Source organism: Dromaius novaehollandiae, chromosome 2 (genome assembly GCF_036370855.1).
Source record: "Dromaius novaehollandiae isolate bDroNov1 chromosome 2, bDroNov1.hap1, whole genome shotgun sequence".
NCBI classification, from domain to species: domain Eukaryota; kingdom Metazoa; phylum Chordata; class Aves; order Casuariiformes; family Dromaiidae; genus Dromaius; species Dromaius novaehollandiae.
Genome location: NC_088099.1, coordinates 93,791,627 through 93,805,378, shown reverse-complemented (window position 1 = coordinate 93,805,378; position 13,752 = coordinate 93,791,627). Strand labels below are relative to the sequence as shown.

The 13,752-nt window shown below is 41.2% G+C and overlaps 1 protein-coding gene across 3 annotated transcripts in view; it reads right to left on the bottom strand.

Moving 5' to 3' along the window:
* Window positions 1-715: 715 nt before the first annotated feature.
* The window catches only part of NFATC1 (nuclear factor of activated T cells 1), a 119,832-nt gene continuing 106,795 nt past the window's right edge, over window positions 716-13,752 (bottom strand). For all 3 annotated transcript variants that reach the window (XM_064506910.1, XM_064506911.1, XM_026115670.2), the window contains exon 10: window positions 716-3,254. In XM_064506910.1, the coding sequence (XP_064362980.1) occupies window positions 3,205-3,254 (50 nt within the window). In that variant the 3' untranslated portion in view covers window positions 716-3,204. The remainder of the gene's footprint in view (window positions 3,255-13,752) is intronic.

Sequence of the window (13,752 nt, the reverse complement as noted above, 5' to 3'; positions counted from 1 at the left end):
AAGACCACTGCAGTAGCCATACTGTTGTGCATTATGTATCTCATAACTTGCCTTTGGTTCAGAATGACCTGAAGAAGCTTCTCAGTCTTCTCAGCGTTTCTGTATGATTTGACCCATTAGATGATGCATGCTGCTACATGCAAATGCAGCACCTCACAAGGGGATTAGAAAAATCAGGAGTTTAGCTAAGCTGACATCCTCCTGTTACCCCTTTTCCTTCAGGGGTGGAAAAAATCCAGAAAGTAGGTGCCATCATACGGATCGTATGTACCTCCTGGCAAGTCCTCCTCTTCTGCAGGTCTGCAGGCAGCCCTTCTTTTGTGGGGTACGAAAGCCTCCAGCCTAACCCAAACATCTCTCGCACACCCTGCATGGAGGACAACACATCCAAAGCCTGCCCTTAGCAACCCATGTGCTTCGGAAGTAGTTCCAGGGAGAGCAAACCACATTTTTTTCCAAGTAGATACTACTGCTTTGCTCTACCATTAGTAAGGTAGTTCATTTTACTATTTAAAATTCATCCAGAGGACTCTCTTTAGTAGTAAGAATCATCCATGGCAAAAGACCTATCTACATGGTTATGTTTTAGGTACTAAGTTCAGAGCGTTGTGGCTTTTTGGTTTTGTTTTGTTTTCAAAAAGGGTTGATGAAAACCATTTTCATAAACTGAGAGGAACAACTATAACACACATACAAAAACAAGATAGCAGTCTCATACGGGAAATGTTTCTGCTTTCATTTTTATTTTATGAATACATATACAAGAGATGCATAATCTTCCATTATCCAGGCTTAAAAGTAACAGTTTGTTTTTCAAAATAGCTTCAAGATGAAAACAAGAATAAGGACGAAGGAGGTGCAACATATCCAAACCGTACTGTTGAAAACCTTGCTAAAATTATTGCTGAAATGCAAATATGGTGGAGGGTGCGTCTGTGTGTGTGCTGTCCTATGCTGTAAAAGCCTCACCCAAGGTATTTATGCATATGAATAGAAAACGCTTTGGCATAACCAGAGATTCCTCCACTCACACTTTATTGACATTTCTGAAATACCAAGAGAGTAAAATCAGAGATTTTTATCATAAATCATTTTATCTCCTTGGCAGCGATGTCTTTAAATGCAGGGGGAAATAAAGAAAAGTCTGTTGACAAGAGACTTTTACTTCCCTACTAAGATGGTTATATTAGCAGGATGCAGCAGGATGCAAACAGCTTCAAATAGAAGAGATGGAGATATATATTTATATATATGTATATAATGTAAAAATGCTTATTTTATATGACAAAGGAAGATTTGTCAAGATAACATAAAATGAACCACTCTAAGACTATCTTCCAGCAAAACGTTTTGCTTTATTGGATCTATTTTCTAGCTACAAGTCAAGCTGACATCTGTCAAGCTTTTTACTTTTCATATGGCAGTCTATAAGAAATGTTTCATGCAACTTCTACAATGCTAAATACAGGGTAAATAACTAGGATTAAACAGGTGAGGAACAACAGACTATTATTAGGACTGATAACAGCATATTATGTACATATAGCCATATTATATTCTCATGTCTTCACAGTAATGTGCAAATGTGACAAATATGGCTTTTTTAAAAAGAAAGTAAGACATAATTATACAGAATAATGGTTTAAAACGTTTAGGAGGATTTCACTTTTTTGTGAAACCTGTTCAATCTTCATTGCATTATGGTTAATGCGTTACCTCAACACGGAGGTGTAGTTCAGGTGTATTTCCAGAAGGGGGCATAGACTTCTAAGGCACAATATTAATGTTACACATTTTTAATTTAAGTCATGCTATTTTTTTTTTTTTGGTTATATGAAATAATAGGTTGTTGCTAGTTATATAGTAAGCGGTTGATTGTAAAAAATACAATGTTAAAGGCTACACTACATGCCTATCTGTAGCTCCAGAAACATCAGCTAATCTGAAAACACAGTATACAGTGCTGCATATTAAACCTTTGTGGTTTTTGGTAATATCCTTTTTCATACATGTAGCAGACAATTATAAGGCTTCTGCGGAATAATAATATTATAATTGAACAAATATTTTACACTCTCCCATAATGGTATTTACAGTTACTTTAATTCATGTTTTGCCATTTGGTAAATAATGTGCATCTTGTATGCATCCTTCTTGCCTATCTAAAGTGCTTGCTTAACTGCATGAGGAAAGAAAATGCATACCTGCTTTAGGTGCAACAAATCCTCAAAAAAAGTAGCTGAAATATTTGTTGTGGATCTGAAATGCATTCTCAGAAATTGAAATTATTGCTAAATTCAGTGCCCTCACTAGGCAATCATCTATATTATTTGTCATATATAAATATATGCATATATACTAGTATGTATGTACATGCATACACATTCATCTATCATGTAACAGATAGATTTCAATTTTTTTGTCCATCAACCTTTTTTATTTTGTGCTATTCAACTCACTTGTGCTATGACTGAAGCCAGATTAAAATCAAAATCTTAACATGCTACTACTAACAATCCTATGATTCATTAGCACATAATAAAGACAATATGAAAAAGAAAGAGCTGAGATGATGACAAATCAAGAGGCTTTTGAAATGCACTGAGAATAAGGCAACAAGCTGTACATTACAGCAGAGGAAAAGCTGAAAAAATTCTGGAATTCAGAAACACATCTTACTGGAGTAGGGATTTCTCTCCCCACTTTGCTACACAGTCTTATGTTTGTTTTCCAAATATCACTCTCCAGAAAGCAAGCTCTATCGCTTCTGCACCTACCAGCACTTTTAATGATAGCAAATTCAAACCTTATTAAAAATGCCCTGATGCCACAACCTGGTAAAATAAGGCACTTCCAGGGCTGTATTCCAGCGGTGCCATGCCCAAAAGATCAGCACTGGGAAGAAGCAATCAGATTTTGCTGAGTTTCCTAGTTTTGTCCCATGAAATGCTCCATCTTGGAGTTTTATCCCTCCTTTTTTTTTTTTCCCCCTCTTGAGATGATTTTCTTTAAAGAAGGTATTTCATTCACTGAAGAACCACTTCTTTGTAAGCAAGAGGTAAATCTTCAGTTCTCAACATTCAGTAAGGTGGAAGATTAGAGTGGTACCACGCAATGTGTTCAGTTTATTCGGTGTCTCTGTGCTCTAGCTGACACACCAGCTAAGTCAAAAGTGAGGATTTCATACCAGGGCAGTATTGCAAGCTATGAATGGACATTGGTACTGGAAAGGTCATTCCTTATAATTTCATTTACTGCAAAGAAAACACAAGAAAAAAGGAACTGATTAGAATCACAGTGCTGCAGACCTGTCCCTTTAGTAAGCAGCCCCCCAAAACTTGCATCCGTTTCTTCAGAGTTTCAGTACGGTTCTGAACATTAAGCATAACACCGCTCAGGAGCTAGCAAAGGCTGGCCACAGTGCAAAACAGCAGCATTAACAAAGGTTGTTAACATGCTAAATACTGTGTAAAACCAAATGAGAACAGCAGCATCTTGGATCCTTGATTGCATCAAACATATTTAACATTTTAACCAGTTACAGATAAAACATTTCATGTGCTCTACAACTGGCTCTCAGACTTCAAGTAAAGAACCGCAGGAAGTCTTTGAATAAACTACCCATTCCAGAGAAAGAGCCATTTGGAAAGTATGTCAGCCATGGTACATGCTAATGGCATCGAGCTGCCAGGTGCTTAACAGGGTATTTGAAGCTGCAATGCCTAGATAGAATAGGACTTCACGTGCTGATTTTTTCCACTGTGGGATGATTGGAAAAAAAAGGAAGGAAAAAGAAACAAAACTGCCGTGTGCTTGCCTGTTCCTGGTAGCTGGTGACATGCATAAATGTATACTCCTCTCATGTTGACCAACACACATGGACATGCAGCCCCTATCAATAAAGACAGACGGGAGGGGAGGGGCAAACTAAAACCCTTGGCAAGAGTTGAAGAAAGGAATAAACAAGGCCCGTTATCTCAGCATCAGCCAGTCAGACTGCATCTCCACTGATAAAGTGTTGTTTTCTTTATTCATGATTCTTCTTTCATTCTTTTTCCCCTCCCCTGCAGATCATCAAGCAATACAGTTTCCCACACTCAAATTATGTCCATTTATCAGCTTGTGATTTTTGGCAGATGGACAGGAAATGACTGAACCTGGCAAAGGCCATCTACAGTGAACTACACAACATCCCTTTTATTTCCACCCCACCTCCCTGCTGCAACTGCCACTACCTGATTTACATGAAGATAGACAAAATGCCATCAGGAAGGCTATCACTGCTGCTGAGTTTCCCCAGCATTACTGGGAGTGCGAAACACGTGCCCGCGTCATGGAACTGCCATGGAAAAGCCTGAGTTTTCCTTTGCTTGTGGGCTGCTGTTCACAGCCGTGCAGATAACTCCACGTGTTTACTGGAAAAGGCCAAGCCTGTCTAAAACCAACTTCCTGAAGCAATTAGGTTTCTTTTTTTTCCCTATCTCTCTCTCTGTAGACCTATTGCCCATTTTGTAATTGCAGCACATGAATCAGTCAGGATTTGTGTCACAGGTCCTGGCCACTGAAACCACTTATACCATGGATATGCATGCCCTTACTTCAGCAAGGAAATATCATTTGTATTTGTAATTACCTATTTATGGCAGCAAACTAAGAGCACTATGGAAACGAGATGTGAAGACAAAGCAGTTATCTCTCGAGAGCGTTGGGGAATTTATCTTTAATATTACAAAACAGTGGAAACAAATTCAAGCAGCAAGTCCTGCTCCGTGACAAAGAACACCCCGTGTACATCCTAACGTGGCAATAAATGCTACCCCATTTACATGCTACAAGACTTTGGACAGTTTTCTGAACTGAATCTCTATCTTGAATGCAAACAATGCACTTTTTTTTCTGTGGGATGATTTTTACATGATGCTTTTGTAAAGATAGTTTCTTAGATAAACTTCTCAAAGCAACATTGGGTACGCAGCAAACACACAGTGATATCTTTGTGTCGAGTGTGGCAATGAAAACAAATTCTCACATGGGCTGGAGTTACACTTCTGTTAACTTTCCCCATAGGTTTCCATTACACCAAATAGAATTAAGATATCATTCAATAGTCTTTGTATACACCTCATTTAGAAGCATTAAATAATGATTTTTTCACAGCACCTCTGTAAAGTTGGAATATAAGTATCACCAGTATTTCACACATGAAGACAGGGAGGTAGAAAAGCTGAGGAGCTCCCCATCTTAGTCAGGATTAGTACTCAGGTATCTCAAATCTCAGGCTAACACTATGGCATACCTGTAGTACTCTATCTTGATTTGTTCAGTAAAACTTTCAGAAGTAATATTCCCTCCTCCCCCAGCCTAAGCCTCCCCCTACTGAAGCATTTAGCGAAAGTATTTCAAAAGCAGCTCAGTAGCATAAGGACCTAAAAGCCCGAAATCCATCCTCAGGAACAGCTTCAGAGACTGCCTTTTTCAGCCACATTAGGTGCCTTCAGATGAATCCTTCATCACTCAAGTACTACTAGCAACATCGCTTATCCCTAGCAATGACCTGCCTTTTCCTTTCAGCTGGGAGCCCACCCGCCTGGCAGCGGCCCACGGGACAGCCATGGTCCTTCAGAAACGCTCGCTCCCTCAGCAAGGAGGTTCAACAGTGACGAGACCCAAGCTGTGTCCTACTGAAATCACTTGCAATGGTGTTACTGACTGCAATGGGACAAGGATTCAACCTTCAGCTATTTTGTTCACCTTTATTATATGTTACTTTCTCAACAGAGGTGGACTTCTGCAATCTTGATGGAAGCAGTCAGGTCCAGTGTCCTCACATAATATTTAACAGATACTTAGCAACAGTCACTACCCAAGGTCAGCGTGTACTCAAGAGATACCCAAAACTTCCTTATAGTGCACCCACTGCCTCCGGATCTCATAAACAAATGGGACCAAAATAGCCAAAAGGAGGTTCAGCATCTCACCCGTGGTGACCCATGGGCAGTGCGGCTCAGGGACAGGCCTTGTCCGCAGGCCTCTTCATTTCACCTTCATCCATCCCCCTTCATCTGCCACAGTTCTGAGGGCACAAAAAGTCCCAATAGTGCAGCGGAAAAAAAAAAAAAAAGACAAAAATGGACAGGGGTACAAACAGAAGGCCTGAAGTGAAACAGTACATTGTCTCATGTAGCTGCTGATATCGCCTTACAGACACGGAGAGAGCTCAGAAGTAGCATCTGTCTGAGGAGATGAAAGGGGAAGTGTGCTGAGCACGGGCTTTCCCTCGCGGTCCGCCGGAGCACCTGAGCCTGCAAGGGAATACCCTGCGGTTGGGGGACACAGCCAAATCACACAGCGGACTGGTGCAGGCCAGGGCCAAAGTGGAGCGTGCTGCCTGATGTCTGCTCTGGCCAGCTAAAAAGATCCCCCTGGCCTCCTCCAGCTACGCAACTCTAGCACTTCAGTGAGGACCCTCCACTCTTCCTTCAGCGCTGAGGAACTGATTTTGAAGGGAAACCTGTTGGTGGGAAAGTTCAGTTTTGGGTCAGACATGAAAATACAGATGACATTTCTCAAATAGTTTTGGCTTAGAAAAAGAAAGGTCTTTAACATCAACTTTTTTTGTTTCAGATTTCTGCAAAATGTATCTCTTTTAAGATAAGGGGTAATAGTACCCCCAGACTCTAAAGAACATTACAATTTTTGTTGCATGTTAAAGGAAGTATTTATTTTGGATCAATGAAATGTGTTGTCTGAGCCTCTGTTTTTTAGGGGGGGGGGAAGAAAACAAAATATTTTTGTTTAGGGTTGACCCAAAATCGTCCTTCCCACCAACAAATCAAAAAAGCTATTACTTGGGTAGGGCTCTGTTGAAACATCCTGTATGTCTATCTGTGCCAGGGTCACATCTCTCACAACAGCCAGTAGCCAATTCTTCAGGAAAGAATGTAAAAATAGGGCACCCCTCCGGTGCTGCTTTCTCCAGTACACTCATAACTTATGACTGACTGGTGGAGGGCTTCATGAGCCACAGCAGATCTTTGTTTTTAGCGAACTTTGATGAAGTTCCTTCCATGAAGTTGTCTAACACCTTTCTGAACCTGTTCTGGCCTTTGAGATTTCCTGCAGCAATAGGTACCGGGGTTTAAGGATGTGCTGGGTGAAAAAGTGCTTCCTTTTCTTTCAAACTTGTTTCTTGGCAATTTCCTTCTTGTATTGGGTGAAACAGTTATTGTTCCTTGTTCACCATCTCCTTTGCCAGCTATCACACCCCTTCCACTTGGTATCGTTGTGGCTCTGTGCGGTACTCTTGGACCTCTCTGAGAATTGTCCAGTGGCCCTAGATACTGCTGCTACAGAGAAAGTAATTGATGTTTTTCTCTTAGTTTCCACCTTTCTAACAAAATACTTGTTATATAATTGAGGCGAGTCAGCCAGTTGCTGTCATGAATGCTCCGGTTTTTGCTTACAAATCTGCTACTACAATAGTATTGTATGTGTTATACAGAACAGCAGTATTCAGTACAAGCAGCATTTTGGCCTGGGTTTGAATTTCATTTCTAAAGCAAACGTTGGTCTTTGATTCAGCTGCTGCTTGGATACATGTCCATTCAAATTTGTAGTAACATTCCAGGAGCAGTTGTATTTTGAATGAGTGTAACATTTTTCAGAGAAAGGTTGCAAAGGGTTTCCACTCATTTCTTAAACAACATAACCTTAGTACTCAGAAAGACCCACTTTACAGACAGGACAGATGAGTCAGAGAATTACTTGATTTGCAGAGATGCCAGATACAACTTAGCAGCAGATCTAGAATAGCTTAATTTTCAATGCATATATTGGCATAACACTTCCCTTAAGCAATAGGTTCACCCCTAGCAGATCAAACAGCTGAGTACAATGATTTACAGCACTTCTGTTATCAGATTTTTTCCATCTGTTTTTCTGTTGGCTTTGGGGAGTGGGGCCATTGTTGCTTTTATAGCTAACACCTACAGTTCCCCACAGTGCCTTCCCTCAACTGATACTTTCCGTTGTCATGTTCAGCTTTTCCACCGACAGAAAGTCAAAAAAATAATAATGCTGAGAAATGCAGGTGACACGTGACCTCTCTACCTGTCAAGGCGTCTGAAAGAGGAACCTTTCCTTTGCTAAACAGCAGATGCCACGGTAGCAGGATGTGGTGAGCTGTTACACCACATTTTAGTTTAATAAGGAGTTTTTTCTTCTTGTATTTTAGTTTTCTTTAAAATGCCCTTGCAATGGAAATTTTTGTTTTACTAATTAGCAAAATCAATGTCTTACTGATGCAACAGTTTGAGTTCCTGCTTGAAACAGGACAACCGGATACATTTAAACAAATGCAGACTCCATATATGGATGCAAACTTCATAGGAAATGGAATATTTTTAAAATCTGGGGGCTACATATGGATTCTATTAACTGTTGAAAGCTTAAATTTCTGCTGACTGCTGCTTTCTTTATATTTGACTACTAATTTGAATAGTGATAACATTATGGCCTCCTGTTTTAATAAAATTGCTCTCCTTTTGGGACAAAGTTCTGCCTTTCAGCTCAGATATTGATCCCACTCACATCAAAGAAGTGACAAGGCCAGAGATGTGAGAAGTAGGAAAAAGGCAAACGTAGAGGACTTCTGTAACTGGTGAGCTCTTCGGTACATGAAGATGAGACCTTCGTTGACTGCAATATTTTACCTTGTACTACTAAAGGCAAATGTTCCAAAGAATCTAAAAACAGAAGGCAAATCTAGAGCTGTGATCGAAAGCACAGCTGTGAAGAGCTGTGTCTACTGTTTTGAGATGTAGCCTCATCTTTGTTAACTTCTTGAACACCCCCCTGCCCGCACTCTTTAGCTTCTGCCCTGTGACATGAACCATAGTCCTGCATGGAAACATCTACTACCAAAATGTCACTCAGTGAGTCAGCTACGAAGAGGCAAATAGAGAGTGTTCTTCTCTCGCATTTGACAGGAAAATGCCACGGGACTAGCCTCTCCTGGCTCTGGCCTGAAAGTGCTGTTTCTGGTCCAGTCAGAGCTTCCTACCGCTCTTGTCTTGGCAGGGAGATTTAGCCTGTTTTAGGCAAGAAGCAGGTGCTGTATTAACTATGTTGTTCTCTCAGAACCTATTAACATGAAAAAATAGCTCACCTTTTAATTAATCTTGAAAGAGGTTTGTGGAAGAGACAGTCTGACACTAATACAGACCTTTGAATTTCACCCATTAGCTCTCCCTCCTTTTCTCATAAGGGGTGCAGCTTCTGGCCAGTTTAAGCTGCAGTCTCTTCTCACATCATACCCCAAAGGCCGTGGAAGTCACTGACTGTCTTTCCATTGACTTCAAGCTACTTCAGCACCAGCCCAGAGAGGTTTGTATAATGAGAATGAGTAACGGAGTTGTGGTTTATATTTACTGTTGCATTCCTTTCTGATTGCAAACCTCACTTGCAATCAAAATAAGTAAATAAATAAGTACTTGAGTATTTTTTCTACACTGAGCAAGAAGCAATTTTTCAATAAAACCATCTGCACAAGTACACTATATAAATAAGTGATTGCGCTGTGATATGAGAAACTAAATGGAGTTTCTGGGGTCATCTTTTGTGTGTTTTGTCACAAAAGGAGACAAAGACCATAGTATTATCAGTACTGTCCTACGTTAAGACACAAATAGATTCTCTATGCTCCCAAAGCATTATGGCAATGTACAGAAGTGCACATACTAAGTCATGGGCCCTGCTTCAAGCCATCTGCACCACCACCCTGCATCTGCCTTCCTGCCCACACTGCTAACGCTGTGCAAGAGTCACTGAAAAGCCGTGAGGTAATTCTAAGAGGAAGTCTAACGGAGGTTTACAGAGGAAACGCTTGAGGGCTTACATTGATCAGCAGAGTTTTACTGTTCTCTATGTCAATCTTTTTTAAGGAGTATGATACAGTTAAAGCAAGACAGCACTGAAAGCTTTTGTGCAGATCAAATGCCTTGTGATTCGAGGTATGTCTTCATGTTCCCACATGCGATGAGATGGCGTCCGTTCAGTGCTATGAAGGCATTCATCCTCCGGGCCAGTCTACGGTTCCCTTATTGAGAGGAAGGGCCACACAGCATGGCTCGAGACATCTACACCTTCAGGCTCACACCAAGCTTTGGTCACAACTTGGTAATCAACCTCTGCTCGTTACTTTCAGTCCATCTCTGAACCCTAGGGACCATCATCTCCTGGGTGGGACACAACTGAAGCAGGAGGTTCAGATGCTATAACGCTCTTTGACTGCGACAGTACAGAAGTGATCTGCTTTGCCTGGTATATGTATCATGGAAAATAAAAATAAATCACCAGCTGCATCTTTCAACCCGCATGGGTAAAAAGTCTGTATGAAATTATGCATGGATTCTGCTGCATACCGAGAAGGTACTTCACCTTTCAAATGGGTATTACTATAAAACCAACGCACTTATGGTGTTTGAGCTCCACAGCCTGCCTCTGATCGAACTGTTCAGCTACATGGCACATTTAAGCAATCTTCAGAGAAGAGCACTCCTCCTGAAATCAAAACTGCCTCAGTTTTGCCAATTGTTTTTGCCTTTCAACAGAATTCCTTAGCTCAGGTCAAGCCTTACACTGGTACAACAAGAGTGCCTTCCAGGTCAGGGATCTCTCCACATACTTCCCTACATAGGGCAGACACTGCCGCACTGCTCTCAGTTTCCATTGTCTTCGATAGATCACTGGTTATAAGCAGCTTGGAGCGGCAACTGTGTTTTCCTCTTCATTTTTGTACAACACTGACCCCACTGTCACTATTTAATATATTCCATATTTAACATATGAACAGTGATACTAAAACAGAACTTTGGAGTTTAAGAGTTTGACACCAGCTCCACGCTACCTTGTGGCAACGCTTCACAGGATGACATTCACTTTGCTGTCTACAATTACTGCCCTCGGATTTTTCCACCAGCAACGTCACATCGAGCTCCATCAGGCTCTTGTGCTCTCATATGCCCTTATTTCAGATGAAATGCATGTCTGAAGAGGAACTTCAAGTCACAAATGAATTCAGAGGAAGCAGAAACACAGAAGGAAAAAATGCTTTCCCTTACCTCAGTACAGATCTTATTTAAAGAAAAAAAATGGTGAAATAGAAACCCAGACAGCCAGGTAACAAATGAAGCTCCTGCTATAAACTCCATCACAGGAGTAAAATCCTATAGTTTTTATCTGGGCACCTACTTCCCCAGTGCTAATAGATAGCAATCCTCTCTGACATACAAAAGCTTTAACAGTCAATACAGAATTATTACTTGATCACTGAAAAAAAATAGGGCTGTTTTAGAGAATTCTGTTTTCAAAGCTAGTACTATGCTATGAACTAGAAAAAAAATCAGAAGGTAGCGATACAAATTCCTGAGGTGCCAGCATGTAATGCAAAACTATAGATCATATTAAACCTTACTGATTTAAAAACCAAACAAAACAAGTCCTGTGAAGCAATGGAAAATATAACTTCACACGTTCCATAAAGAAGTCAGATCTTGTATTACCTCAGGTGTCCTGGATGTGTTTAAACCTTAAACTTATTTTTATCTGTTTAATCATAATAAGCCACCACCACAGGGCATGCTATTTTTGGAGACAGCAAATAGGACAGTGGAGCAAGTGAGTGACAACAAGTAGCAGGTTTTAATAAAACATGATCCTCCCATATGAGTGTAGGCTTGGCACCTAGTATTGTTGTACATGACAGCCATCAAAATGGAATAAGTTTCCTGCCTGGTATACCCTTTGCCTTATTTAGCTCAGTAACTCCAAATAATGCAAAATCTCCCCCAGTGGGTGGTTGTGGACAGTTAAGGGGAAGCTTCCTCGCTGCAGTGGGATGACGGCGTGCTGTGGCAGCAATTTCACTGCGACTCTTGACTAGGTGCCCACTCTAAATGAGTCCCGTCCTGTCACACAAAAACTCCCGGGTTTGTGTCTTTTATCCCTCTTGTGTGAAACCCTGAGAATGTTCTGAGTCTCTCTTTCTGCAGACATTTAGGGCTTAATCCCGGCTGCTGCAAACCAACACAGAAAGCAACAGAGCCACAGTGATTCACCACGCACCAGGGTTGAAACCTTAGCTTGCTTTTACTGCAAATCTGAGGACAACAGTGCTCAAATGGATTAACTTCTCTGACAAACAAAGAGTCAACAGGCAATTTTCACTAGCCCTCACTCAGGCAAAACTCCCCCGGACTTCAGCTGGGATTTGGTCTAGCCAAACGCCGCAGGATTTGTCCCAGCACGATGCAAGACATTTGACACACGCATACATGCAAGCGTGAGGGCAGGGCTGGGGGACAGACAAATAAACCACAATTTAACCAAAATTATGTGTTTACGTTCCTAAGAGCATCTGTAAGGGAAACAAAATAGACATATTTCTATGCTTTACACAAAATTTCCACGCAACAGCAGAACTATGCAAATGCTACCTAGTGCTGCCAAAGCCAGAGGTTGGTGCTGCTGGAAGCTCTGTGGCGTAGAAATGAGGTAGGAAGAAGGAAGGAAGGAAGAACATGTGCTATTTTTCTAAAGACAACAGAAAGTTGCCCGTACCGTACAAAATACAGTCATATGAACTGATCCTAACTGCTGATCAGTGTCACTTTCCAGCTTAGCACCAAACAGTAGAATAGTACTGTTGACCCCTGGTACTTAAAACTCATGAATCATGCCCTGAAGCGTGACAAGAGTGAATTCAAAATTGAAACAAATTTAAAGCAATTCTGAGGTCTCTGTATTTGCCTCTGTTTTTTAGCCTCCAGACTTCTCTGGCTGTACCTATTAGACCCTGAATGCAACAAAGAGAAACTTTCTTTTTTATTTTTTTTCCTTCTTGTTTTTAATGTATTCCTGACTCCATCTCATGAGGTTTGCTGCATCCCACGACTTGCAATCTATTGTAGAGCGGACAATACTTGAAATAGGAGGTTCGCAAAGCATCTCGCCGATATAAGAACAGGGTTACAGCCCAGATGCCGACTGCAAGAGCTGGGAGCTACCACAGCTCGCAAGTAACGAATGGCGGAGGACGAGCAGCATGGTTGAGGCTGCCGAGCACCGTGCGGGAGGCTGCTGCTCCTCCTCTGCCTTTCTTTGCACGATGCTGAGGGGAGCCTCCCATTCACACGCACGCAACAGAGCACACGAAACATCTCTCTGCAGCAGCGACCAGCCATCTGCATCTTATCCCGCTATCCTGTACAGAGTCAGATCTATCTAAGAAACCTAAGTTTTGAGGGGGAAGGAAGGGAAAGAAAAGAAAGAGCAATGGTGACAAATCCACTTAAAGGCTACAGCAGAGCTCGACCATTTTCCCTTTCTTGCAACTTTCTTTGACACCTCTTAAAAAGTGAAACTCACCCACACTGAAGCCAGCATCTTCTTTACCTTTCTCCTAAGAATGATCTCAGTGATGTAGAGCTCTGGTGCTGGCCTTCATAGCACCTAGTTCACCATTTCTGAGGTAGCAGGAAGCCTGGATCAACTTGTAATCTCTACTATTTCCATTTTACATCTAGATTATGCACAGAGCAAGGTATTTCAGTCTAGTTTATACCAGTTACCTAGAAATCTCCTACTTCAGTGCCACAAAGATGGCTGAAGGTAGTAAGGATAAGAAAAAGATTGATTTTTATTTCTAGGATTCAGTAGGAAGGAGTTTCTCTATATGCAGGAAAAGCAACAGAT